The sequence below is a fragment of the Chanos chanos genome, chromosome 14 (assembly GCF_902362185.1).
Source record: "Chanos chanos chromosome 14, fChaCha1.1, whole genome shotgun sequence".
Lineage (NCBI taxonomy): Eukaryota > Metazoa > Chordata > Actinopteri > Gonorynchiformes > Chanidae > Chanos > Chanos chanos.
Window position 1 is genome coordinate 20311798 of NC_044508.1, and position 27030 is coordinate 20338827.

Consider the following 27030-nt stretch of genomic DNA (forward strand, 5'->3'; position numbering starts at 1 on the left):
TGTCTGTGTACCTGCATGCTGATGTGTGTGTATGATGTATGTATAGCGTGTGTATGTATAATGTGTCTGTGTGTACTCTATGTGTCTGTCTGTCTGTCTGTGTGTGTGTGTGTGTGTTTGTGTGTGTCAGTGTGAGTGTGTGTCAGTGTGTGTGTGTGTGGTGTGTGTGATGAGTGTGTGTCAGTGTGAGTGTGTGTCAGTGTGAGTGTGTGATGAGTGTGTGTGTGTGTGATGAGTGTGTGCATGTGTGATGAGTGTGCGTGTGTGTGTGTGTGTGTGTGTGTGTGTGTGTGTGGTGTGTGTGATGAGTGTGTGTCAGTGTGAGTGTGTGATGAGTGTGTGCATGTGTGATGAGTGTGTGCATGTGTGATGAGTGTGTGTGTGTGTGATGAGTGTGTGTGTGTGTAGTGTGTGTGATGAGTGTGTGTGGTGTGTGTGATGTGTGTGTGTGTGTGGTGTGTGTGTGTAGTGTGTGTGTGAGTGGTGTGTGTGTGGTGTGTGTGTGTGTGTGGTGTGTGGTGTGTGTGATGAGTGTGTGTGGTGTGTGTGTGTGTGTGTGATGAGTGTGTATGTGTGTGTGTGTGTGTGTGTGTGTGATGAGTGTGTATGTGTGATGAGTGTGTGTGTGTGTGATGAGTGTGTGTGTGTGTAGTGTGTGTGATGAGTGTGTGTGGTGTGTGTGATGAGTGTGTGTGTGTGGTGTGTGTGATGAGTGTGTGTGGTGAGTGAGTGTGTGTGTAGTGTGTGCGTGGTGTGTGTGAGTGGTGTGTGTGTGTGTGTGATGAGTGTGTGTGTGTGTGTGTGTGTGTGTGTGTGATGAGTGTGTGTGTGTGTGTGTGTGTGTGTGTGTGATGAGTGTGTGTGTGTGTAGTGTGTGTGATGAGTGTGTGGTGTGTGGTGTGTGATGAGTGTGTGTGGTGTGTGGTGTGTGGTGTGTGATGAGTGTGTGTGGTGTGTGGTGTGTGTGATGAGTGTGTGTGGTGTGTGTGATGAGTGTGTGTGTGTGTGTCAGTGTGTGTGCGTGATGAATGTGTGTGTGTGTAGTGTGTGTGTGGTGTGTGTGGCGAGTGTGTGTGTGTGTGTGTGTGTGTCAGTGCGTGAGCGTACCTCAGGCTGCGGGAGCGGGGTCTCATGGCGGGGGATCTGCGTCCCTCCTCATCAGTGATACTCTCAGAGCTGAAGTGCTTGGTGAGAAAATGGAGCTCGTCTGCGGTTGGCTGGAACGGCAGCTGGTGCAGCTTCTCCTGGGATGAACATGATGACTGTGAGAAGCAGAGAGGGAGGGATTACAAGGGCAGAAAGCACGCCATTGGCTGAGGGGGCTGTCACTCAACTGGACAGCGGCACTTTATTTGACGCTTACTTGCCAGTGTTGGGCAAATACGTCAGAATAAAAGCCAGGAAACATGACTGGAGAGCTGAGGACTACAAATGGGGATGTAAGGCTCTTGTGGTCCAGCACAAGGTAAAATAGAGAAAAATTTGAACTGATCTTTGGTTTTATTCGTGAGCCATGAAATCAGCTCATAAAATCAGCTCAAAGTCACTTTTCAAATATGTCTGCAGAGCAAAGCAGATATTGAACTCTGGGCAGATAACAGTATTAATATTTTTGACTTAACAACATGTTTAAAAATGCCAAAATAGTTTGGTTGCTTTTAGAGACTCAGCAGAGAAGCAGCGTTGAGAGAGTGTGCGGAAAAGCCCTTGAGTGTTTTTCTCCGGAGGGCGAAATGCCAGGGTGACTGGGTCTGCATTTAAGATACACCTCTTTAAAGAGGGGCTGTAATTGTCTGTAGAAAACCTTGTTTTGGTTTTTGTATCCATGTTTTCTGCACTGAGTTGGCAGTAGCTGAATCCCGCTAGCTTCTCAACACAAAATAACCGTGACAGGCACTGAAAACGAAAGGCTCAATAAAGGGGCTGAAAAATTCATTAAAAATGAATAAAACTCATATTTCAAACGTGTGGTGAAGTACAACCCCAATTTTTTGTGCCCAAAGAAGTGTAATAAGTATTTCTACTAGGTGTAAGGCAGTCTGCCCTGAACAGAGGAATGAGTGAAAAACACATTTGTAGTGATGTTTATTTTCATGTCTGTGAACTCAACAGCCTCAGTATGAAACTGAGTCTACGCTGTGGGGTATGAGAGCTGGGGCAGTCCCACAGACCCTGTGTCTAAGGATGAAGCTTCAGAAGGCGGGGCTTTCAGTTCAATGCATGTCCAATCAGGATGCATTCATTTACAGCCAAAGGGGACACACAAAGTAAGGCACTGACACACACACAGATTGACAGACACAATAAGGCACTGACACACACACACACACACACACACACACACACACACACACACACACATAGACTGACGGACAGAGTAAAGCACTGACACACGCGCACTCACACACACACATACAGACTGACAGACACAGTAGAGCACTGATAAACACATATACTGACACTCACTGAGACCGTGGAACTGGGCGTGTTGGTTCCATAACCAGAGGAGGGCAGAGAAGCAAGTGACCAGCGACGGCCATCCGCTCTGAGAGAGAGAGAGAGAGAGAGAGAGAGAGAGAGAGAGAGAGAGAGGGAGAGAGAGAGAGAGAGAGAGAGAGAGAGAGAGAGAGAGATTAATAAGTTTGATGTTGTCTGACATACAAATTTTCATCTTTGGCTGACACATTAATACACCAAGGCATTATAGCAGAGGACTCACCATAAAAGTTACTGCACATCAAACTGACCGTGCACACACACACACACACACACACACACACACACACACACGGACACAGACATGCACACACACCATGCAGGCTAGTGCTTCACAGTGTGTTCTGCTCCATAAGTCATGGTATCATACAATGCAGGCCACATTTATTCACTGACACACACAGGACCAAAAAGGCCATTAATCAGACAATCAGACTACAACCCACAGAACAGATACTCTTTGGGCTCTCTCTATGTAAGAGATGGGAAAAAGAAACTTTGTGTTATTGACACAATAATCTCTAAATATAATCTCTTATGATACTGACATGATATATCACTTCATTATTAAAACTCTACATAAAGCGCAGCACTGACTGTACGTGAAATGAATCTATCGGGCAGGTTGGTTAATCTGACTGTCTGGTCCACTGAGAAGAAGAAGACAATATTTGGGATGGAGAGGCATGCAGCAGACAGACAGACAGAAGAGAGGTGGTGATGACTGACAGTAGGGTGAAAGGTTACCTGTCAGCCCTGTGCCCGTGACTGTGTGAGAGAGATGACAGAGTCAGACACCGTGTGTGTGTGTACGTGTGTTCAGACCATTACTGCGTGAACTTCTGCCCCGCTTGGGTGCGCGTGCACACACACATACACACACACACTCGCACGCACAAACTCGATGGTCCAAGAAGTGTAACCACGCAATTTCTACGCACTGTCGACTAGATTAGTCTCAGTGCTGATAAGTGAACTGTAATACTCTGCCTGGCCATTAGATGGCACTGCTGCCTCAGATAGTGATTTCATCCACAACGACCTCTTTATCTATATTTTAAATGCCTTCCACATCAAAAACCTTTCCTTTCCTTAAGAGAGCACACATGTACCCTGTTCTGCTTTACGTTCCTCAGAGGAAAAAAAAAAAAAAGAACGAATCATTCCAATTTATTTGGTGCTTGGTTATCTATTCAGATTCGGTCATTAGAATAGGTTGGGTAATTATTCAAAGCTGCTGAGAGATATGAACACAGGAAGAGAAACGCAGAGAGAAAGGTGCTCACTTATAATGTTCCTCTCCAAAGCAGACTGACCTTCTCATGCTTAATTTACTGTGGAATTTAAAACTCTTGACCGTCTATGAAATGAGATGTGCTGCTTTAGTCATGTATAGTGAGACGCTGTACAGCGCCTCTTAAAAAAAAAAAAAAACACCCACACACATCATAACACAACATATGTCCATGGAATGCAGTTCTGTCTCTATCTTTGTCTGAACGCTGCGGTGCAGTGTCTGAGTTGACCTTTGAACTCTGATCTTGGCTCACCTGCGTGCTGGCACAAAGGAGAAATGAGCAGCTGTGTTGGGGGAAAAATTCCTGGGGCTGTCCAGAGGACTGCTTCCTGTAAAACACAGAGAGAGAGAGTGTGTGTGTGTGTTAATCATTTAGAGAACAGACTTTTCATATGGGAGGAGATTTAAAAGAAACAGACGCACTGGCTGGGAGTCATTATGGCTACTTTTCAACAGGCTGATCAATACATTTATGGACTGACCAAACAATACTTCAAAAAGCTTGTTTTGGGGTTTTTTTTGGCTTGTTTACCTTTTTTTTTTTTTTTTTAAGAAAACTCCTTTTATTGGATGGGACATGAAGAAAACATGGAAGAAGTGTTTTTATTTCATCAAAAAATGAATACGTTTCAATTTACTCTCTTCCACATGCATAATAAACACATTCCATCCATCCTCTCCCTTTTTTCAGACATAAAAGCTTCCAATTAAGAGGAGTCGGTGCTGGAGGCAGTGGTGCACTGGGGCTGAGAAGAGATGAAACATGAAACAGGCCTTTGATCACTCAGCTCATCTCTCTGTCATTCTCAGAGAGCAGAGTCCATTCAAAAAGAAACCCATCATGTTATGCATTTATGAGACAAAAATAACGCATTTACAAACACTCACAACGTATTGTGTGCTGACGAGCTCTCCACTGACACAATTACGCCACGATACAAACACAAAGCAGTCAGCTTCAATCACTGGTGAAGGCTTAGTTTTCTTGGTCTGCTTAGTTTTCACTGTGTCTCAACGCGACGGTTTTCACTGTGTCTCAACACGACGGTTTTCACTGTCTCAACGCGATGGTTTTCACTGTCTTAACACGATGGTTTTCACTGTCTCAACGCGATGGTTTTCACTGTGTCTCAACACGACGGTTTTCACTGTCTCAACGCGATGGTTTTCACTGTCTTAACACGATGGTTTTCACTGTCTCAACGCGATGGTTTTCACTGTCTCAACGCGATGGTTTTCACTGTCTTAACACGATGGTTTTCACTGTCTCAACGCGATGGTTTTCACTGTCTCAACGCGATGGTTTTCACTGTCTCAACACGATGGTTTTCACTGTCTCAACGCGATGGTTTTCACTGTCTCAACACGACGGTTTTCACTGTCTTAACATGACGGTTTTCACTGTCTCAACGCGATGGTTTTCACTGTCTCAACACGACGGTTTTCACTGTCTTAACACGATGGTTTTCACTGTGTCTCAACACGATGGTTTTCATTGTCTTAACACGATGGCCGTTTCACAGCGTTGGCCTCCTTTCATTATTACTGCTCAGTTTTTAAGTAGCAGATCTTTTCATAATCGTGCTCAAGTGAAAGCCTGAAACAAAGATGCGGTGTTGTTTTCCCGGAGAAGAGGGCCAGCAGGGCTCTGGAGAAGACTGACCCATCTCTGTCACATGACATAGCCAGCAATCTCACACAAACTGGATTTGCGAACTTGAGTGTGTGAAGAAGATTTAAATGACTACGTGGGATAGACTCAATGGTTAGGCACAGCTGAACAATCGTAGAAACACGGATCTAGGCATCATTAATCAACTCTGAGCACTGGAGTCCTCAGACCCCAGCTGTGTGGTTAGGCTAAGGTCAGACAACCCTCCTCATTAATTATGCATTTGTCTAACGTGTCTTGCCAAGCCATAAATATTAATGAGCACCTGATTCCCTGTCGGGAATGTGGGAATGCCAGGCACAGCTGTGCGCAGCTGGACTGGGACATCCAACGCTGCGGATGTGTTGCGGAGAAGAGTCAGTTCTTCATGGAAACTGGTCACAGAGGTACCATTAAGAAAGCAGGGAAATTATTCAGTCTACACTTACCAGCGGAACGCGACTGTGTGTGAGTGCTGATTTTTCAGATAAGGAAACGAGAGGTGTTTAAAATGGAGGAGCGGTCACAGAGAGCACACATACCAGCAGGGTAGGGGCATATCACATACTATTCAACTATTCACTCAGGCAGAAACCCTATCTGACAAGAAGAGACATGGTCTGTGTGTATGTGTGTGTGAGTTTGGAGAGGGGGTTTGTGTGGGGCATGTCTATTAATTTCTATATGCAAAAAAGAGTTGTGTGTGTGTGTGTGTGTGTGTGTGTCTGTGCATTAGTGTCTGTATGCATCAATTCTTGCTGTAATAACAGACAGCAATGTAATATTTCCATGTGATGAAGGTGACAGTGAACTCATCCATCAGTAATGTATGTAGGATACTAGGAACATAGGAAAAGCTGCAATGTTCAGAAACAGAGGGAAACACAGGGGAAATCTAAATTCAGCCTCACTATACAGACTCACTTTAGGTGTGAGAATTCAAAGACCCTTTCAGTCACTGAATGGCGTTTGGTAGAAGTGTTCTGCCACATTCTTTAAGAGACCTGAGCATGGTGCATAGGATCCACCCTCTGTCACCCCACATGTGTAATGTTAACTCTTACTACAGTCACCGTCCTGGTGAGTCTGTTTATGTGTCTGCGTGTGTTTTGGGAATCAGTCGTTATGAATGGTACTCAGAGTGAACTGTCTTAAGTAGCGTGGACACTGTCATCAGCACTGACTTGTATATTCTGGCTACGTTTGTAATATTTGCTTATTAGGTTAGCAAACTAGGCTAAAGCTGGGAGATGCTATGAGGGCTCAGGCTATGAGAAATCAGAGATAAGAACTAGTGTGTGAGTGTTTAAGGCATGTCTGATGTAACAGACCAGTCACAGCTGGTTAGCTGAATTACCTTAGTTTGAGTGGCTTACTGGATTAGAGAGACAGTCAGGTAACATTGGTATTTTTATGAAACACTGTCATACTAACAGAACAAAGAAAAATGGTACACGAGTTATCATCTAAACTGTCATTTCTATTGCCAACAGTCAACTGTTACAATTACACATATATGCTGTACCTTTCTGTCTGATTTTTATTGCAGAAACAATGACTAGTCCTCTCCCAGTCTCCATGCTTTTGCCATTGACACTATTCTGCTGTTTTTGCTTTAATTAGCTAAACCATTAGCATGTTATCAATAGCCTGAGTGCCTGGAACAAAGAAAGTAATGGGCGATTAGCAGTTGTTTGCTGTTTATTTTTATGATGGGACAGGTAAGAGCTTTAGGTCCACACACACACACACACACACACATATATATATATATATATATATATATATATATATATATATATATATATATACATATACAGAGAGAGAGAGAGAGTGATTGAGAGAGAGAGAGAGAGAGAGAGAGAGAGAGAGTGAGTGAGAGAGAGGGAGAGAGAGAGAGACTGTTTGACACCTTGCCTTATGCGTAATGGAGCAGAACGCTCTGTGTGCGTAACAGCAATAGAGTAAGCAGTCCATTTAAATCCAGCTGGCAGATGACTGAAAGCGACAGAGCCAAAATGGCTACTCGTGTGGAACAACTCACACCCCCAGTCTGTGCTCATACTATCTCTGATGACAAGGCTAGGGCAAGAAAAGTGTTCTTGGCCACCTTCTAAAACAATACATCCTTTACCATTCGTCCTTTTCCATCATTTCCACTCCATTTATCTATCCCGACTATCATTGTTTCCTCTGCTCTGTGTGTCTGTCTGTGTGTCTGTGTGTGTGTGTGTGTGTGTGTGTGTGTGTGGACTACAGGGACTGGTAGCTATAGTGCTATTGTTATAAGCTGTGGGACAAAACATCTCAAAGCTGTCATTTAAAGATGAAGTACCCCTACTATAAGACAAAAACACTGACCTCACTCTAAATATTACACACACACACACATGCGCACACGCGCGCGCACACACGCACACACACACACACACACACACAAAATACTTAATAAGACATGACTATTTACAAATACAATGTCAGTTATTAAACCTGTTCCAAGCTGACATTAAGATTTCATGAACATTTCTTGTCAGCGTAATGCTGTGTGTGTGTGTGTGTGTGTGGGGGGTAAGAAAACGGACCACATATGCTTGGGTTTACAGGTAAAGATTACAGTAGCATTACAGGAGAGGAAACATACATATGAAAAAGAAATACTGGTTCCATTTCCTTTTAATGTCAACTGTCAATCAATTCTGATTGACAGTTGTGACTCCATGAAGTAGCATGTCTGTAAACCTTCAGTGCGTGTGTGTATGTGTGTGTGTGTGTGTGTATGCGTGTGTGTGCGTGTATGTGTGTGTGTATGCGTGTGCGTGTGTATGTGTGTGTATGCGTGTGCGTGTGTGTATGTGTATGCGTGTGCGTGTGTATGTGTGTGTGTGCGTGTGTATGTGTGTGTGTGCGTGTGTGTGCGTGCGTGTGCGTATGTGTGCACATGTATGCGTGTATGTGTATGTGCTGGTGTGTGTGTCTTACCTGTGTGTCCATGCAGTGGTGAGTGAGGTCTGGGTAGGGTGGGAGAAGTGCTGGATGTCACTATCAGACTCTTCCTGTTGCTGGTCCGGCAGCTATGAAAGAGATAACACACAGCGTCAGTGGGGCGAAGGCAAAATGTACACTCCAACTATGAAAGAGATAACACAAAGCTCCAACTATGAGAAACCTTCATAAAGCCCACTCTCTGCACTGGTCTCAGAGGAGAGAGCTCTTATCACAAACAGTCAAACGTGCGTCATACGTCTTACAGATACTGAAGAGTGGATCTAGAAGGCCAAGTGCACGCTCATTCCAGCTTATGGGCTAATGCACACCTCCATATCTCTGAGTAACTCAGGGCAGTCAGTATAAGAAGATCATACATTCTGGCCTTTCTAATGTTTCCATTTGTAGGTTAGTGTAGAAATCTACCATTATTTCACCAGACTCTGCTATCAACATTTAATCTGCTTTCTGAGCTGTCTCCCTCTCAGCAGGGACAGAGAGAGAGAGAAAGAGAGAGAAAAACACAACCACAGTTCAAACTCTACTTCAAAGAAATCCCCAGGACATGGACTCAGGCCCAGCTATGGACTTATGCGGATCTAACAGAGAAAAAGCATCTTTTAGAAAAATGAGATGATGTTCTTGTTTTAAGACAATCCTCACAGCCGATAATGCCCATCCGTCTGAGGGGGAAACAAAGTTATCCTTCAATGAGACATTTCTGAGAGCTTGAAACAGGACAAAGAAGTTGACTGAACTAAACCAGCACTTTGAATCCAGAAACAATTTGGAGCAGATCTGTGTTTCTTACACCTCTGTTCACATTTAAAAAAAACATAATAAAGGCCCACACAATTACAACTATTTCACTTTGTTATGCCCTTATAGCGTGTAGTTATAGCGTGTAGTTATAGCGTGTAGTAATAGTGTGTAAATCCAAGCACATATTCAAGATTGAGTTCTACCACCAGTTCTCTTACTTTTAAAGGAATTCAGAGAACGCCTAAAATTTTACTGGTCTGTGTCATCAGATACACACTCACACCCATTCAAATACACTGTGAGACAGTCAGACACACACGCACACACACACCCATGTGTGTACATGCATGCACGCACACAGACATGCACGTGCACACACACACACACACACACACACACAGACACACGACAATGTGCTGGTCCATGGTAATGGTCACAAAGGGAAATCCTTATGAATTCAACAGGAGAGAGTGATCCACAACCTCAGAACTTTGCAGACATTCACTTTTCTGTTGGTCACATTAAAACAGACAGACCCACACCCTGTCATTGGCAGTGGGAGTTTAGGAGAGAGCACTGGTAGTTCCTGTACTTGACTGATGCTGTTCACCACTGGACCACAGCACAGCATGTTGGCTTAGACCAGGGGTTTTCAACCTTTTTCAGCACACCTTATGACTTTTTGTACCTAAAAATCTCCTAATCTGTCTAACTGAACCATGAACCATTGGAAGACACCCTCACAGCAGAGAGTTAACATAAAGGCAGAGAGAGAGAGAGACAGAGAGAGAGTGAGAGAGAGAGAGAGAGAGAGGGAGGGGGGGGGGGCAGAGAGAAGGGGGGGGAGACAGAGAGGGGGGGGGTGAGAGACAGAGAGAGAGAGAGAGAGAGAGAGAGAGAGAGAGAAGAATGGGCATCTGACAGTCTAAACACGACCAGACACAAATTTCTTCTGCTCATGAAAATTTCATCTTTACACAAGTTCAGAAAAATGACAGAAGAGAAATCCACAGAGTGAGGGAAGGATAGATTTGCCTTAATGCCCTCTGATTTTCCACTGGCAGCTGAATGCCTGGGAAGGTGACAGGGTTTTGGATGAGGCTTGAGCCTAGTGTTAGCTTAGCCCAGTGTGCTAGTGTTTCACTGCGGATTCTAGCTCTGTGCTGAGCTGCTGTTGATATGCAGTACAGATCACTGGCATCTAGATAAAACAGCAGCTCACAGATAAAAGAGCTTTGTTTCACACACCCAGCGTGAGAAGAGATCATGTAGGTGTGAAGATGAACAAAACTGCTGTCTCTCTCTCTCTCTCTCTCTCTCTCTCTCTCTCTCTCTCTCTCTCTCTCTGTGGACCTCAAAATGCCACACTGTGCGCTGAACATTCCAATTTTAACTCTACACACAAACACACACACACACACACACAAACTCAACAGCGTGAATGCCAATCAGGTTACATTCAGACATATTAAGACAAACACAGACATCAATTCAAAAGGAACAAACTGCAGAAGAGAAAGGAGCCTTCACAAAGCTACACTCAGCTCTGTGAATGAATATAGACACAGACACACATTATGTGCCTTAGACTGAGTAACTGACAAAGTGTGTGTGTGTGTGTGTGTGTGTGTGTGTGTATGAGGCAGAGGAAGAGGAGAGAGAAGCTAACGGCTGTGAGAGGCCCTGGACTGTGGGCATGCCTTTCAGAGACAGCAGCTGCCTGAGCTGAGGGGCGAGATAACTGCAGGTTTGGCTTTAATTACAGTAATTGAGGGAGAGAAATTGCTTCTCGACACAGCTTCAGGCAGAGAACATGCAGGAATCATCGTGGGCTGCCACTGGAAACCAACTTTGGGTTGGATAGAGTCTGTTTATGAAATGAAGGGTTTTCTTAGTGTGTGAGTGGATTCTGTTTCTGGAGCTGATGTGGGGTTATTAGCGTTCAGGTTTGACATTGTTTCAGTTTCATCAGAATACATTGAGGTTTGTTCTTGTTCAGTCTGAATCAACAGAAATAAACAGAAAGCAAGTGCTTTTTCTTGTCTGCATTCCCTTTGGTTTCGATGATCTATTCTATCAGTTTCTCTGGGGCTCTGCGTGATGCTCCGATGACCCATTCTGAGGTCCAGGCCATAACCCTCAGGTTAGTTGGGGTGTTTTGCGCATGTGGGATTTGGAACTGGTCACACTCATGTGGATTTGACTGTTCTATGACAGGGTTTCGAAAGCGGGCCACCTGCACGCAGATGTATTACACAGCTCTGCACAGATAATCTCCACAGACACATCCTGGATTAGATTAGATTACAGGACCTAACATGATGAAAAATACAGTATTAACTACCAGAACATAAACACACACTAATCTGACACACTCAGATCAACAAAGGGTTAGATGTAGACTGGATTCAAAAATACACGCCCGCACACACACACACACACACACACACACACACACACACACACATACACATACACACACACACACACACAGAGTAGAATCCTTAAACACAAATCCTTGGGATTGAGAGGATGAGTGAGCTCACACAGATTCACTCAGTGTCATATTCTTCTCCTTTCACCTCTGCTCATGCTCCTCTCTGGGTAAAGAACCCAAACTCCAATCTCACATTCAGCTTAAACCCACTGTGTGTGTGTGTCAGGGGTTTTATCTCAGCGCCCTGCCACACATGCACCTGATCTCCCAGCCGGGCTGGATGAAGGCAGATCCACCCTCGGGCTCTGCTAGAACAACAGAATTTCCACTCTTCACTAGAACCCAAAAGACGGTTGATTGAAAAGATGTGTTAGTAAAAGGTGCTCAACCCAGTCTCCAATGTCCAGACAGCTCTTCAGACCAGACCACGCCCACACAGCTCTTCAGACCAGGCCACGCCTACGCAGCTCTTAAGACCAGGCCACGCCCACACAGCTCTTCAGAAAAGACCACGCCCACACAGCTCTTCAGATCAGACCACACCCACACAGCTCTTCAGATCAGACCACGCCCACACAGCTCTTCAGATCAGACCACGCCCACACAGCTCTTCAGATCAGACCACGCCCACACAGCTCTTCTGACCAGACCACACCCACGCAGCTCTTCAGACAAGACCACGCCCACACAGCTCTTCTGACCAGACCACGCCCACACAGCTCTTCTAACCAGACCACACCCACGCAGCTCTTAAGACCAGACCACGCCCACACAGCTCTTCAGACAAGACCACGCCCATACAGCTCTTCAGATCAGACCACACCCACACAGCTCTTCAGATCAGACCACGCCCACACAGCTCTTCAGATCAGACCACGCCCACACAGCTCTTCAGACCAGACCACGCCCACACAGCTCTTCAGACAAGACCACACCCACGCAGCTCTTCAGACAAGACCAGACAACGCCCACACAGCTCTTCTGACCAGACCACACCCACGCAGCTCTTCAGACAAGACCACACCCACACAGCTCTTCTGACCAGACCACGCCCACACAGCTCTTCAGACCAGACCACACCCACGTAGCTCTTCAGACAAGACCAGACCATGCCCACACAGCTCTTCAGACCAGTGTAACTACTGGGCTTGACAGGACTCTCTTTAGTACAGCGCTGACGTTCCAGCATTTAAAAGTCATCACCAAGGAAAAGTGCTGAAACTGCAGATAGTCAAACAGATCTGTGTGTGTGTGTTTGTGTGCGTGTCTGTGTGTGTGTGTTGGCTCAGAACTCTGGGATCTGGATATCAAAATGCTTGATGGGGAATATGAGTCAAGGTCCACAGTAGGCAGGAGACTTTTAAACCATGTTCACATCAGTAAAACCAATGCCGCCACAAAAACACATGTACATGTCTCATCCAGTATAACCACAGATGAAACAATGACAGGGGCCTAATGGAAGTCTGTGGAGAGCTTCACTGAGGAGGGGTGCTCAGTATTATAGCATAAATAAGTCAACCATCACTGAGTGCAGCTACACAAGGCTCCAGCAGACACGAGACAAGAAATGCATGGTGACTTTGTTTACCATTCTAAAAGACGACACCGATGGTCTAATCTATGACAGGTAGTGAAAACTTCCAATTCATCTTACACTGACTTTAAAGAATGTGTGTGTGTGTGTGTGTGTGTGTGTGTGTGTGTGTATGTGTGTGTGTGTTTTTCTGCTGGTGTAGTCATGGCGAAATAGAAAAGATCCAGACTGAGGGGGTGTACTGAAGAGAAGAGAGGGAGAAAAATGAAGAAAGAAGAAAATCAATCTCTCATTTTCTTTCATCAGCAGAGGGTGCTGTTCAAATAGCACATGTGATAAGAAAACAGAGAGGCGAATATTCAATGAAGAGAAAGAGAGAGAGGGAGAGAGAGGGAGACAGACAGACAGACACAGGGAGGGAGAGAGAGAGAGACAGACAGGCAGACAGACACAGGGAAAGAGAGGCAGACACAGAGAGAGACAGAGAGAGAGAGAGAGAGAGAGAGAGAGAGAGACAGGCAGGCAGACAGACAGACACAGGGAGAGAGAGAGACAGACAGAGAGAGAGAAAGAGAGACAGTACTCCAGACACCGACAACCAGAATGTTTCCCTTAAACACTATGTGTATTTCCTGTGCATGAAACATGCATACATGTCTCTCTGATAGAGAGACAGTCAGCTACAGTGATGTAGTAAACTCTATAAACACACACACACACACACTCTCACACACACTCTCACACACACACGCGCGCGCACACACACACACACACACACACACACACACACACACACACACACACGCCCATAGGAGAGTGGGAGATGGACCCACTCTTATTCTCGAGAGGGTATTGGATTTGAACATGAATGATTTCATTATAACTGTTAGGATCTGGTAGTACTAGAGTAGGGAAAGGCACCGACATACACATGAGATGCTGGAGGGTGCAGCCTGCCTGGCTTTTGCTGTCTCTTTAAAGAGGGACTGGACGAGCTCTCTAGAGAGAGGAGCTCGAGAACTCTTTAACTGGTTTGCCGTGAACTCGGGCGGCCACCATATTGGCTAACTGCGCATGCCTACAGAAGGGAGATATTCCCCGCTGTTCAGATGATTTTTGGTTTTGGTTGAAATCTTTGCGGTATTCCGGTCACTTGGTGGATTGCCATCACCCCAACTGAAGTGCTAAGGAACAGCTTGGACTCGTCGAGCGACAAACAGGCCTCACGGCGCCTTGGATCAGCCTCGTTGAGACACCACCCGCCTCCCCCAGGTTCGGCCGTGGAGCCCTCTACCCACCTCTTTAGTTAAATATACACACATGTACAGGTACACCCCCACGCTATACGCAGCATGTAGGGTGGTATTCAGTTAGAGGACTGGTCTTGACCAGATTAGCTCTTCTGTTTCCCTAGACTGCCAGCGCTGATGCATTTTGGATAGGTGCTAGTTGGGAGCCTGGCATTCTCTCCCAAAACATAACATAAAATATTATGCCAGTGTTAGATTTCCTTCTCTTGTTTTTTTTTTAATCTCTCTCTCTCTCTCTCTCTCTCACACACACACACACGCACACACACAAACTGCTGTGTGTTCTCAGTAAGATGGACACGACTCAAAGACTGTGTGATTGTGTTCCACACAGATCCACAGTAAATGTTATTACTGTTCCTCTCTTTCCCTCACCACACAACATGTTCATACCAAGCAACTACCTGACATTTAGCTTAAACAAATGATCCCTGTACCAGTTACAGCATGCAAAAGGGGGTGTGTGTAAATGTGAGTCTGTGTCAGCATGGTCATGTGAGTGTGGGAGTATGTGCATGTGTGTGTATGTATATGTGTGCGTGCGTGCGTGTGTGTCTGTCTGTGTATGTGCAGGTACGTGTGTGCGTGTGCGTGTACATGTGAGTGCGTGTGTGTGTTTGCGGTGTCAGACAGGTGGTCTAGTCATGGGGAAGCTCACACATTCTACACAGCTGCATTAATAATGCACAAACCTCATCTGCTCCCAGGGAGAAAGAGACAGGGAGAGAGGGAGAAGGAGGGATGAACTTTCATCTGTTCACAGGGGGAGAGAGAGCGATAGAGAGAGAGAGAGAGAGAGAGAGAGAGAGAGAGAGAGAGAGAGAGAGATGAAAGGTTTGGAGCCACTCACCTCTGAGGAAAAGAGAATGGGGTAGAGGGATAAAGCAGGAGAGGATGGGGGAAGAGGAGGCATCGTGTTGGGGTTAAGTATTAGACGTAAGTCTGATCAGAGAGAGACTTTAACAGATATGTAGCCTTTAACAGAGCAGGACAGAACACACATGCTGTAGAAGGACTGGTTCACAGAGTGAGAAACAAAGAACAAATGTTATAATAACACAGTCCCCGGTATGTTATCAGAGGTCTAATTTAACAACCCAAAAACACACCCACACCAGTCCCACTCTGACAGCACACGAGGGTAACTCCTGACTACAGGACAATTACAGAGCCACGCACAATGAAAATCCCTCAGTGCCAGCGCCTAACACTGAGAATACACAACCGCTTTTCGGCTACAACTAAAATATAACAGCCTCTTGGAGCTAGCCATTAATACACTTATCCACACGCTAACCAAGATTTTGCCTTGACCTTGAAAGCAGAAACAGTAAGGGAACTAACTCCGATATCACGAGAGAGAGAGAGAGAGAGAGAGAGAGAGAGAGAGAGAGGGAGCGAACGATGAGAACTGGAAGTCTGTTGCTATGCTAATGGTGGACCCCCCCCACAGCAAAACACACACATCACACACCGGAGCAGTGATGGAGTACTGGTTAAAATACCCATGCCCTCGTGTGTATGAATGCACGCGAGCATGTGTGTCTGTTGCAGGGCAGGGTAGGGTAGTGTCAGACTACACACAGTGCTAAATAAGAACGATGGACAGACAATTCTCTACATATGACTTTTAGTTCTCCATCACAGTAGGTTTCACCATTTCACCAGAGAGAGAGAGAGAGAGAGAGGCATGCTCACATACATTCACATGTGGTCAGGTAAATGAAAAGGACGAGAAACATGTGACTAACACACATAAACATGCTTTCACACACACACACAGGCAGCCTGCAATAGAACATAAGGTTCGATGTGTTTCCCATTAGCTGTCAGCTGACTTACAAATAAGGCTTTTTGACTTTCCCACCGAGAGGCAGAGAGGAGACGGAGAAGGAGAGACAGAGAGAGACAGATGGAGGATGGGTATGTAAGAAAAAGAGCAAAATGATATTTAGCACACAGAGAGAGAGACAGGGAGAAAGAGAGAGAGAGGCGTGCATGTGTGCGCGTGTGTGCAAAATGAGAGAGAGAGAGAGAGAGAGAGAGAGGGAGAGAGAGAGAGAGAGGGAGAGAGAGGAATAGAGAGAGAGAGAGAGAGAGGTACCTCTTGGATCTGCGTAGCATGCTTCTCTCAGGCATAGAGAAATTGGAGAGGACGGTCCAAAACGAATCAGACATGATGCCTGGGCTCAGCTACATGGTTGTCACTGAGAGAGCAGACGCACACACATACACGCAGCCAACGGATCAACGAATGACGATCAAATAAACCCCCAAAAAAACAAAAAACAAACAAAAAAAAACCCTGATGGAGTGAATGAATGAGTGCTATGAGACACCAGGACGCTGTCACCTCTCACTGCTTCATACAACCTGTGACATCGCTGGAGCTAGTCTGAGTCGCCCCCTCCCTCTCTCTCCCTCTCTCTCTCTCTCCCTCTCTCTCTCTCTCTCCCTCTCTGTCCCTCTCCCCCTCTCTCTCTCTCTCTCTCTCTGTCCCTCTCCCCCTCCCTCCCTCTCTCTCTCTCTCCCTCTCTCTCTCTCTCTCTCTCTCTCCGTCCCTCTCCCCCTCTCTGTCTCTCCCTGTCTCTCTCTCTCCACCCCCTCCTCATGCACTCCAGCAAGACTGAGTCTGGCAAAGCCGTGTGTTTAAAGACACAGACAGCTTAAAATGAGAGAATTTCTCTGAATACATCATAATATCTGCATATTAAAAACACACACGTTCAGGCCCTTACCTACACACAAAAAACATAAGACCAGACACAGACACAGATACATACACACAGACAGAGAATGACACACACATGGGCAGCAAGAGGAGAGATGGTGGTTACGCATGCGTTTCTGGTGCCTTAATGTAAAGACCTAATGTAACAAGTAACACACACATACATATACACACACACACACACACACACACCAGGCAGGAGAGGAGGACAGAGATCCACGCTGATAGAAGACTCCAGTGTATGTGGATCACGGACACACAGGCGGTCTCACAGGGTTGATTCATATTCAGCATCAGTGTGACAGCTATTAAACAGGTCTGACAATCAGCACTTTCAAACAAATGCTTCTCAGCCAACACAAGACATCTGACACAGTTCACATCAGGCCACAGGAGTTGGTGTCCAAACCGCATGCACTTCAGCCAGACAGAAAAAAGATTTCAAACGACAAAGGCAGTGATGTCTGAAATCACAGGAATATATGAAGGCTTTTAAGAGACCAGGCGTCCCCAACACTGTAAACACTCTTCCCTCTAAATGACCCCTTACTCCATTATTCCAGGACAACCCCCCATCAGAGACACACACATACACATACACACACACACATACACACACACACACACACACACACACACACACACACACACACACACACACGGCCAAACGGATTCGAGCATCGTGGGGTGCATATATGTGAGATTTGTGAGTGAGTGAGTGAGAGTGTGTGTGAGTGAGTGAGAGTGTGTGTGTGTGTTAGGCTTGGGCGGTATCAATTTTTTCATATCGTCATACCTTCCGGACATTTCACAGGGGTACATGGTATATGATGGTATGTGTGTAAAAAAAGTCAGAGACAACTCCTTGTCGAAGAGTTAAAAAGATCACCTTTTGTTTATTCCAACACCACCACGCCACTTCCTCGTTATCACAGAACGCACGACGTCATCACTCTGAGGTGACCAGATGCAAATAAACCAAACGTGGGACTATGTGGAACATGTTACCAACACTGAGAGGTAGCCTAACACTTTGATATAACTATAACTATAATTAATTAACTGAATAAGAAATATGTGCACTCTGCCTTTCGGCTCATAAACACCTACACTTTATCTTCTTGTCCATTCCACAGCACGCCAGTTAGGCCATCAACATGCCCTCCCTCGTACACAACTATATAGAACAAAAGAAAGCGAAAGTAACCTCTACGATGTGAAAAAAACAAGTGCGCAAATGGAATCGATATTCATCATATAGTCGTAAAAATATCAGAGCGTTTAGATAGTCACTGGCCGATTAACCAGCTGATTCTCAAGCTGTCAGTGAACCTAAGTCGTTCGCGGTGTTAGAGCGATCATATTGGATATCGTTCAGAAGCATAAAATGCCGAGACGAGCAGGATAATACAATGTTACTGTTCCTTACCTGGAAAAAAGTGAAGTAAGAAAACCCAAGAATATGTTGCAGCCCATTCTTTACTACAGGAACATTTTCCTTTCTTTGTGGCCATAACGTCGCCTAGTGGCTTTTATCTTCTTTTTTGCAAAGTTTAAGTTTGTTTTTGTGACATAGCAGTGGAGTTCACCGGCCCTACGTCTGCAGTTAGATTGACGGCCGTCGCAGCCTCTTGATGACCGCCTTCACTGCTCTCTTCTCGGCCAGTGGATGAAAGCCAGGTTTTTAGAAAAGCTTTGCTAAGTTGCATTTTTATGAGCCAGGTTGGTGCTTTTGACTTGCAACGGCATAAGCGGCCCATGTGCCGGGTGTGTAAAATAACACATCCATGTTCTTATTTCTGACAATTCAAAACCAAATGACCAATGAGAAAGCCGGACATTATCTCAGTATGTGGGATGCGGGGCGAAGGGTCAGGATGCTGTGCAGTACAACACAGAGCGTTACACCTGGTCACCCTGCCTCAACATCTCCGTATCAGATTAATAGAAAGAGGAGCATCTTTATTTTTGACGGTATTGAAAATCATACCTTTGGGATTTCTAAATACAGGCAGTGACGTCTGAAATCACAGGAATATATGAAGGTTTTTAAGAGACCAGGCGTCCCCAACACTGTAAACACTCTTCCCTCTAAATGACCCCTTACTCCATTACTCCAGGACAACCCCCCATCAGAGACACACACACACACACACACACACACACACACACACTCTCTCTCTCTCTCTGTGTCTGTGTGTGTGTGTGCGTTTAGTGAACACTAAAGAGGCCTAAGGAGTCACAGAGCAGACCACTGGTGACTGGACTGTTCCCTCAGGATTCTCAAAGGGGATAAGTAAAGAGGAGAGAAGGTGAGAGGAAGAAAGAGAGAAAGAGCATAATAGAGAGAGAGGGGGGGAGAGGGAGAGGGAGAGAGAGAGTGAGAGAGAGAGAGAGAGAGAGAGAGAGAGAGAGAGAGAGAGAGAGAGAGAGAGTGTGTCTATGCTGCATCTCTTGTTTGAAGTCTGTCCGATCTGAGCAGGCTGCTCAGAGTTAAACACAGTTAGTAACGGTTCCACAGTGTGTCCTCCACTGACAGAGAGAACAGAGTGGAATGGGCCAGTACTTTAACAAACATCTCAGTGTGGAATATGGCAAGACAAACAAAATCATTTCAATCTCATGTTCTGTAATACCAAACAGGACATGGCCAGTACAGAATATGAGTGTAGCCTTTAGTCTTCAGGCTGTGTGTGTGTGTGTGTGTGTGTGTGAGTGCGTGTTCAGAGGCGGGATAGCTACATTGCTCTAATGACCGGAGCTCACTCCACTCACAAAACCTTCATTTACAATGACTGGCTCAAATTTATAACTGTTTCACACATCATGTCTGGAGATATTTATACAGAGGGGTATATGTAGCTATGCTGGGGTTAAATTCAATACTTTTTAAGACCTTTTCAATATATTTTAAGACCTCAGTGCCACTTCGAGCTGCAACTGGTTACATGAGTGACACACCTTTAACTTACATTCACTATACATTGAGTTTGAGATTGCAGAACGACACAGTCTTAGTTTGCAATAACTTGTATGGACCACTGTATCAATACAACAGAACTCAGACAGGCCAGGCAGGAACAAACCCTAAGGGGATAAACTGAGTGACTGACCCAAAGGCAAAAAGTATTATTAAAAGTAACGCAAGAATGGGCAGTTATCACAAATAAAACACTACATTTATATTAACCATTGACTAAATTACTATTGCTACTTTAATTACTACTCTAATCTACTTTACTGCTACCATTACTAAAATACTATTTACAACTTGCTATATAGTTTACTAGAACATCTGGAAATATGATGGCTCGGCAACAATAATGATTATTAATAATAAGTATCTTGTGAAAATGTTAAAACCTCAAAGTGTTGAAAGCAAATTGTATGTAAAGGTTAAGAGCACTACTTGGGAGAAGCAAAAATGATCCGCTGGTTTTCAAACCACAAGTACGCTACGCGTTCTTAACGATGGACAGTTTTATAACAGATTTATGGCAACGTGCATAAGCAGTTTAATCAAGAGAATCTTTGCAAAAACACAGCACTTCAGTAACATTATCAGACGTATAGGCCCACACGCCGTCCCTCAATGAAAGCACCACGTGTGTTTTGTGCTGTAAAATGTTTACGCGTGAGTAGTGCAGATCTGGCATTGCTGGAGAACGTCATACAGTGTGCGCAGGCTTCAGATACTGCACATGCCTGCCACAGATCAGGCAGCACCGCACACCAGGCAGAGACACAGACTCTGATCTAACTAGCCTACACACAGCAATCCCACAAGCGCTACGCAGCTATGCAGTATAAGATGAATACATTCACACAAACTTTTAGCATACAAACTCTTTGGACAAATAGGCTGTTCACACTGAAAAATAGCTACAAAATGTAATGCTTCATATAATGACGATTAAGGCGTTTTAATACTATTTAAGGGCCTTAATTTTCACTAAATTGATTTATTACCTTTTAATACTTTTGAAGAGCTCACAGACACCCTGTATAAAAACATGCTAGTGACATTTAAATATGCTGAAGACCTGACAGCCACACAGAATAGAATGCACATCAAGGCCAACTCAAAAATCTACAAACACTTACTCAAGTCAAATCACAAACTGTTAAAAAAACACACGCAAACACACACAAGCATGTCAGGAGAGCAGGGGCCCGGGCTACTGTAAGTCAGTGTGAGTGTTTGCACACATACACACACATACGCACACACACATATAGGCCATACCTCCAGAAGAAAGGGTTGGTCCCATGTGTGGGACCCAGGGGAGGGGCAGATGCAGGCCCCTCAAGGCCCACAGGGGACAGAAGCTGCTGGAGGAGGGGGCTGTTGCCGTGACAACGCTGCTGTGCCGTTGACCAGATTCTACACAAATTTTAAGGAAAAGGCCAAGAAGAGTTTAGGAAAGATTATCATATTTGTGTGTGTGTGTGTGTGTGTGCGCTCACTCGCTGACAAATGACACAACCTCTTATTTGGTCAAAATATTTGTAGAGAGCTGTGAGTGGTCATTACTGGGGCCAAGTTAGTCAGCAGGACAGCATGCAGCAGTGCTGTGCAGGGTAACTGCTGTGCCAAACTCCATAACTACCCAAGATTCACACTCACACTGCTGATCTGGATAATGCAACTCTTCCCAGGCAAACAGCAGCAGTACCACAGCCGTACCAGATGGGGGCAGTGAGTGTGTGAAGGAGTGTGTGGTTAGTAAAGAAAAGTGTTTATGACAGCTGGAAAGAGAGCGTGCTCTGAGTGATGAAGCCTGTTAATGGCAGTGTGGTGCACAGTGAAATTATTAACAGATGCTAGAGGATGTCGTTTTGCATCAGATGACATTTGCAGGCATTTGCAGATGCAGATGTGTGCCTGGACGGAGAGACCTGTCAAGTGAGTTCAGATGAGAAATGCATTTTGGATGTGTGATCTGATGACTGATGGCAAACCGGCCACATCAGCGGACAGAGCTGCTCTTCTCTACAGCTGGATGGGCCAGTGGATCGACAGAAAACTACGGATTTATAACACAACAAATACTGCAGACACAACATCTGACTACACAGGTGTGTGGAGAAAGATCATAAAGAAAAAGAAAAGAATATACCAGGCCTCCAACAACTTCTCTGCTCAGCCCCCCAAAGATGAGACACACACACACTCACTCTCTCTCTCTCTCTCTCTCTCACACACACACACACACACACTCTCTCTCTCTCTCTCTCACACACACACACACACACACACACACAGTCTAGGGGTGTGTGATATTGACAGAAAATGATATCTTGATATTTTCCGGAATTTTTGGATAACGATAAGTAGACGATATTTTGCATCCTTCAAAAATGTGTTTGTAACACTTAGATTGTACTAAACTCTTATATTATACTAGCTCGCTCTTGTTAATAGGATATTAATTGTTGCTTACCATTGATACTAATGGAAACAACATATTTAAGGAAAACAGGTCTTATTTATTTACTTAAAAACCGAACCATTCTAATAAAAACAATACAAAAACTTTGAAATCACCAGTGCAACTATTATTGGGATCAAACAGTTCTCAGACGGCGAAACAAGTTCGTTGTCGAGCTGTCTTTGACGGCAACTGATTTACGACATTGTTTGCAGATTGCCGTCTTTTAAGCAACATCCGTCTTCAAAGTCAAACCACCTCCACGCGAGTGAGGACGATTCACGTCTAGCGATTAGTAACGTCGTAGATTGCGAGGCTGGTGGTGTCTGTCTTTTGTTTCTTCACGCTTTGTTCACTCATTTTTAACTTGTAATGCATTTTTCGGCAGCTACGCTAGCTGAACCTGTGGTGCGGTGACCACGTATGCCTGTACGAGCCCACTGCATGCACTCTCAATGCGTACGTGAAGTAGTCTATCCTACTAGACTACATGACGCACTGAATGCGTCGACTCTCGAGAAGTGTTTTTGACTGGTTTTTGCAAAGTGAGTGACATACTCAATAATGACAGCTCGCACATCGTTAAAACAATTATTAAGAAATTATCGTAGACGATACATATTACACACATTCTAACGCACGCACGCGCACACAGCCTCTCCAAATATACAGTGGCCAAACAGAGGTCAGGAGCATGATTGACAGGGTCAGCAACCTTTGATATCAGCTTATAAATTCAAACAGTATCATGGCAAAAACACTCGTGCGTTCACTTCACAATGTCATGTTTTGCCATCACAAACCCCTCAGGCTATTTTGTGTGTGTGTGTGTGCACGCGTGTGTGTGTGTGTGCACGCGTGTGTGTGTGTGTGTGTGTGTGTGTGTGTGCGCACGCGTGTGTGTGTCTGTGTGTAGTTTGGGGGGCGTGAAAGAGACATTGGAGCCTGGTAATAAAATGGTTCAGCTGAAAGAGGGACACACCCACACAAGCCCAAACACACACATGCACTGGAGAGTCTGAGTTTGGCTTTGGCACAAGCTCTGCCACACAACACACATATTTGATATTCACAGACATAAGCAAAAGGATGGACTCCAGGTTTGGAACTCTGTGTGTGTGTGTGTGTTCTAACTATTCACACTGATAGTTTGTCATGTTGTTTATGACAGCTTTATTAGGTGACAGAGGACAGAGAGACGGAGAGGGAGTGAGTGAGAGAGAGAGAGAGAGAGAGAAATCTCTTGTTCCCATTCTGTCAGGCAGTATATGCAGGTAGCTCTGCTCCTGATGCCCTCCTCTCATTTCTCTGTTCCAGAACTTTTAGACTTTTCTTTTCTTTTGTTTACATCCACTGGTATGACAACAGCAGCATAACAAGGACTCCAGGAGGTTTCTTTGGTTTTATTCCATAAAAGACCTGAGGCAACCAAACACAGTTCAAGGCCAGGTCACTGTTTGCTGACTGAGAGTATAAACACACTTTGAAAACATGTATTTCAGATCAGATCTAGAATCTAGAGCCTGGGGTGTGTGTGTGTGTGTGTGTGTGTGTGTGTGTGTGTGTGGGGTGGGGGGGGGTAATAATACACACACGCACGCACGCACGCACACACACACATAAAAACACAGGTAATAATACATACGAACACACACACACATAAAAACACAGGTAACAATACATACATACACACACACATATAAATACACAGGTAGCAATACACACACGCACGCACATACGCACGCACACACACACACATAAAAACACAGGTAATAATACATACGAACACACACACACATAAAAACACAGGTAACAATACATACATACACACACACATATAAATACACAGGTAGCAATACACACACACACACACACACACACGCACACACGCACACAAAAACACCAGTAACAATTTGAAAATGAAATCCAAATCTTAGAATGTATGTATTTTTGTGTATATAATCATTCATTCATTCATTCTTTTGTGTATTATTAATTCATTTCTGTTTTTACCTGTCTTTAACATGTAGTACATTAAAGGAGAAGTTTACCCTTTTTGACAAATGGGCCCACACGCATACGCAGGCACACAACGCGCACACACACACACACACACGCGCGCACACACACACACACACACACACACACACACACACAGGCACGTGCACACACAGACAAACATGCAGACACACATACACACACATGCATACAAACAGTGAAGCTGGCTCAGCAAGTGTCTGACCACCATATGGCTGCTGTCTCCAGACAGCCTGTGTCTGCGTTGAGTTTATCCAGGGCTCGGAGCAGCCGTGCTGGGCACAGCTCTGGACAGAACCGGTGTCTGTTTCACGCATGAATGAGAGGGGGAGAGAGAGAAGATTGGAGCTGACTGTGCAGTGACCTGGTGACTGGGACAGTGAGAGACTTACGCTGGGCTGAAAGAGGATTTCCCTGCGGCAGGAGAAGAGAGTGTTTCCATACCAGCGGGTGTAAAGTGAGCCCCTGCCTGTGACAGTCTGTGACTGTCAATCAAAGCTGGGTCAGATGGCAGAGAGAACGACAGGCATATTTACACAGCCAGACGAGGAGAGGAACAGACTTCTCTCTCTGTTCTTTACAGTGCACTACAGGATGAATGTAGAGAGAGAGAGAGAGAGAGAGAGAGAGAGAGAGAGAGACAGGGAGAGAGACAGAGCTGGGCTGGTCTGTCTACAGGGACTGAGTGGTCTCTTAATGCCATGATAATGTTTATGAAGAGAATAAGAGCACATTCAAACACATACACAATGAATATTCACATCAGTCCAGAGCAATCAAGTACACACACACACGCACACACACACACGCACACACAGAGTCACTGTTATACTCAGACACACAGAGATGCTTACTGGATGCGGAGGCTTGGAGCTCCTGGTCTCTCTTTTCTTTTCTTCATGACAGAAAGTGACTGGATGCAGAAGGTAAGGAACCAAAGCTCAGAGACTCCTCACTAATCTCAGCTCTCCTTTTTAAGCCATGCCCGCTGTGCTATGCTAATGCCCAGGGTGACTAACACAACCAGATCAGACTGCCTGCTCCCACAGCACTCAGACACCACCACTTTGTGTGTGTGTGTGTGTTAGCTGACTAACACATGTGTGACTGAGCTACTGTCATACAATCTACAGTGTTACCATTGGAAACAACGCGTCAGGTCTGTGGAAATGGTAAGACCTGAGCGATACACAGTCACAGAACAAAACCACAGCACAGCCCGGAGCTTTCACCAAATCTGTAAAGCTCTGGAAAAACTTCTGAGTTTTGGCTGACAAGTTAAAGCCGCGGCTCTGGTGGGCAAAGGAGCGCGGCAGGAGGATCAAACCCAGAGGCTGCGCTATCAGGTCAGGATTTTCTGTCAGGACATATCCTCCAGAGAAAGAAAATCCAGTCGCCCGCTGTACCGTCCAAAACTCCATCTAAAGACATCCACATTTCTCCCCCTGACAGAAAAGAAAGTCAGACGTAATGAACTTGTGAGAAGTTTCACATTCAGAGCTCCAGTAGAGAGAGAGGGTATGACAGCAGTGAAACAGAGAGGGCACACTCCTCTAGTCTACTGACACACAGGCATAGGGAATTCACCTATCACAAGACCCCGGGGGAGGAGCAGCTGTCGATTCCCTTCCACACACACATACACACACACACACACACATTTCACCAGAACCCTCTACATACACACATATGTAACACACACACACACACACACACACACACTCTCTCTCTTCAGCACCTCCCCTCTGTGCCCTCTCACACTCATTTCTAGGAAACGGTGGAACACAGCATCCATTCTATTGTTTGCGGCAGACTGCATGCGTGTGTTGTCTAAATGTGGCGTGTCATCTTAAAGCTCCAGTTATGCCTGTCACAGCCTGCTACTACTGTAAGCCAATCAGATCAGAGAACCCACATCATACACGCTAATGCAATTAGACACATGATCCCAATCTCCTCTCTCTCTTTCCTCTCTCTGTATGACAGCAACAAAAGGAAGAGAGGAGAGAAGAAGTGTGTGTGTGTGTGTGTGTGTGAGAGTGTACCCAAACGTGAATTAAGTGCAGGACAAAGACACACCTGCAGGGATGGACCACCCAAAACTTTTATCCAACCTACAGATGTCCATCACAGACATATTTCCCATCATTCATTCATGCGTCACACAACACTATTTTGATTCAGTTGTATGGTGTATTGTTAGGCATCATACAGAGTTAAGATATATTCCCATTCAGTGGTATTATAGACTGTATATATTTTGTGCTGAGTGCAGTGAGAGGCCAGTGTGGTTTTATACGCTGCAGTGTAAGACATAATGAGCTGATTGTGACAGTAAGGCTGTTGATCGTGTTA

The 27030-nt window shown here is 45.1% G+C and overlaps 1 protein-coding gene across 1 annotated transcript in view; it reads right to left on the reverse strand.

The window, feature by feature from the left end:
- mast2 (microtubule associated serine/threonine kinase 2) overlaps window positions 1-27030 on the reverse strand; it is a 132563-nt gene that overhangs the window by 27297 nt on the left and 78236 nt on the right. The window contains exons 5-8 of the mRNA XM_030792070.1: window positions 8424-8515; window positions 4047-4122; window positions 2467-2545; window positions 1108-1262 (exon numbers count right to left, since the gene is read on the reverse strand). Coding sequence (XP_030647930.1) covers window positions 1108-1262; window positions 2467-2545; window positions 4047-4122; window positions 8424-8515 — 402 coding nt within the window. The remainder of the gene's footprint in view (window positions 1-1107; window positions 1263-2466; window positions 2546-4046; window positions 4123-8423; window positions 8516-27030) is intronic.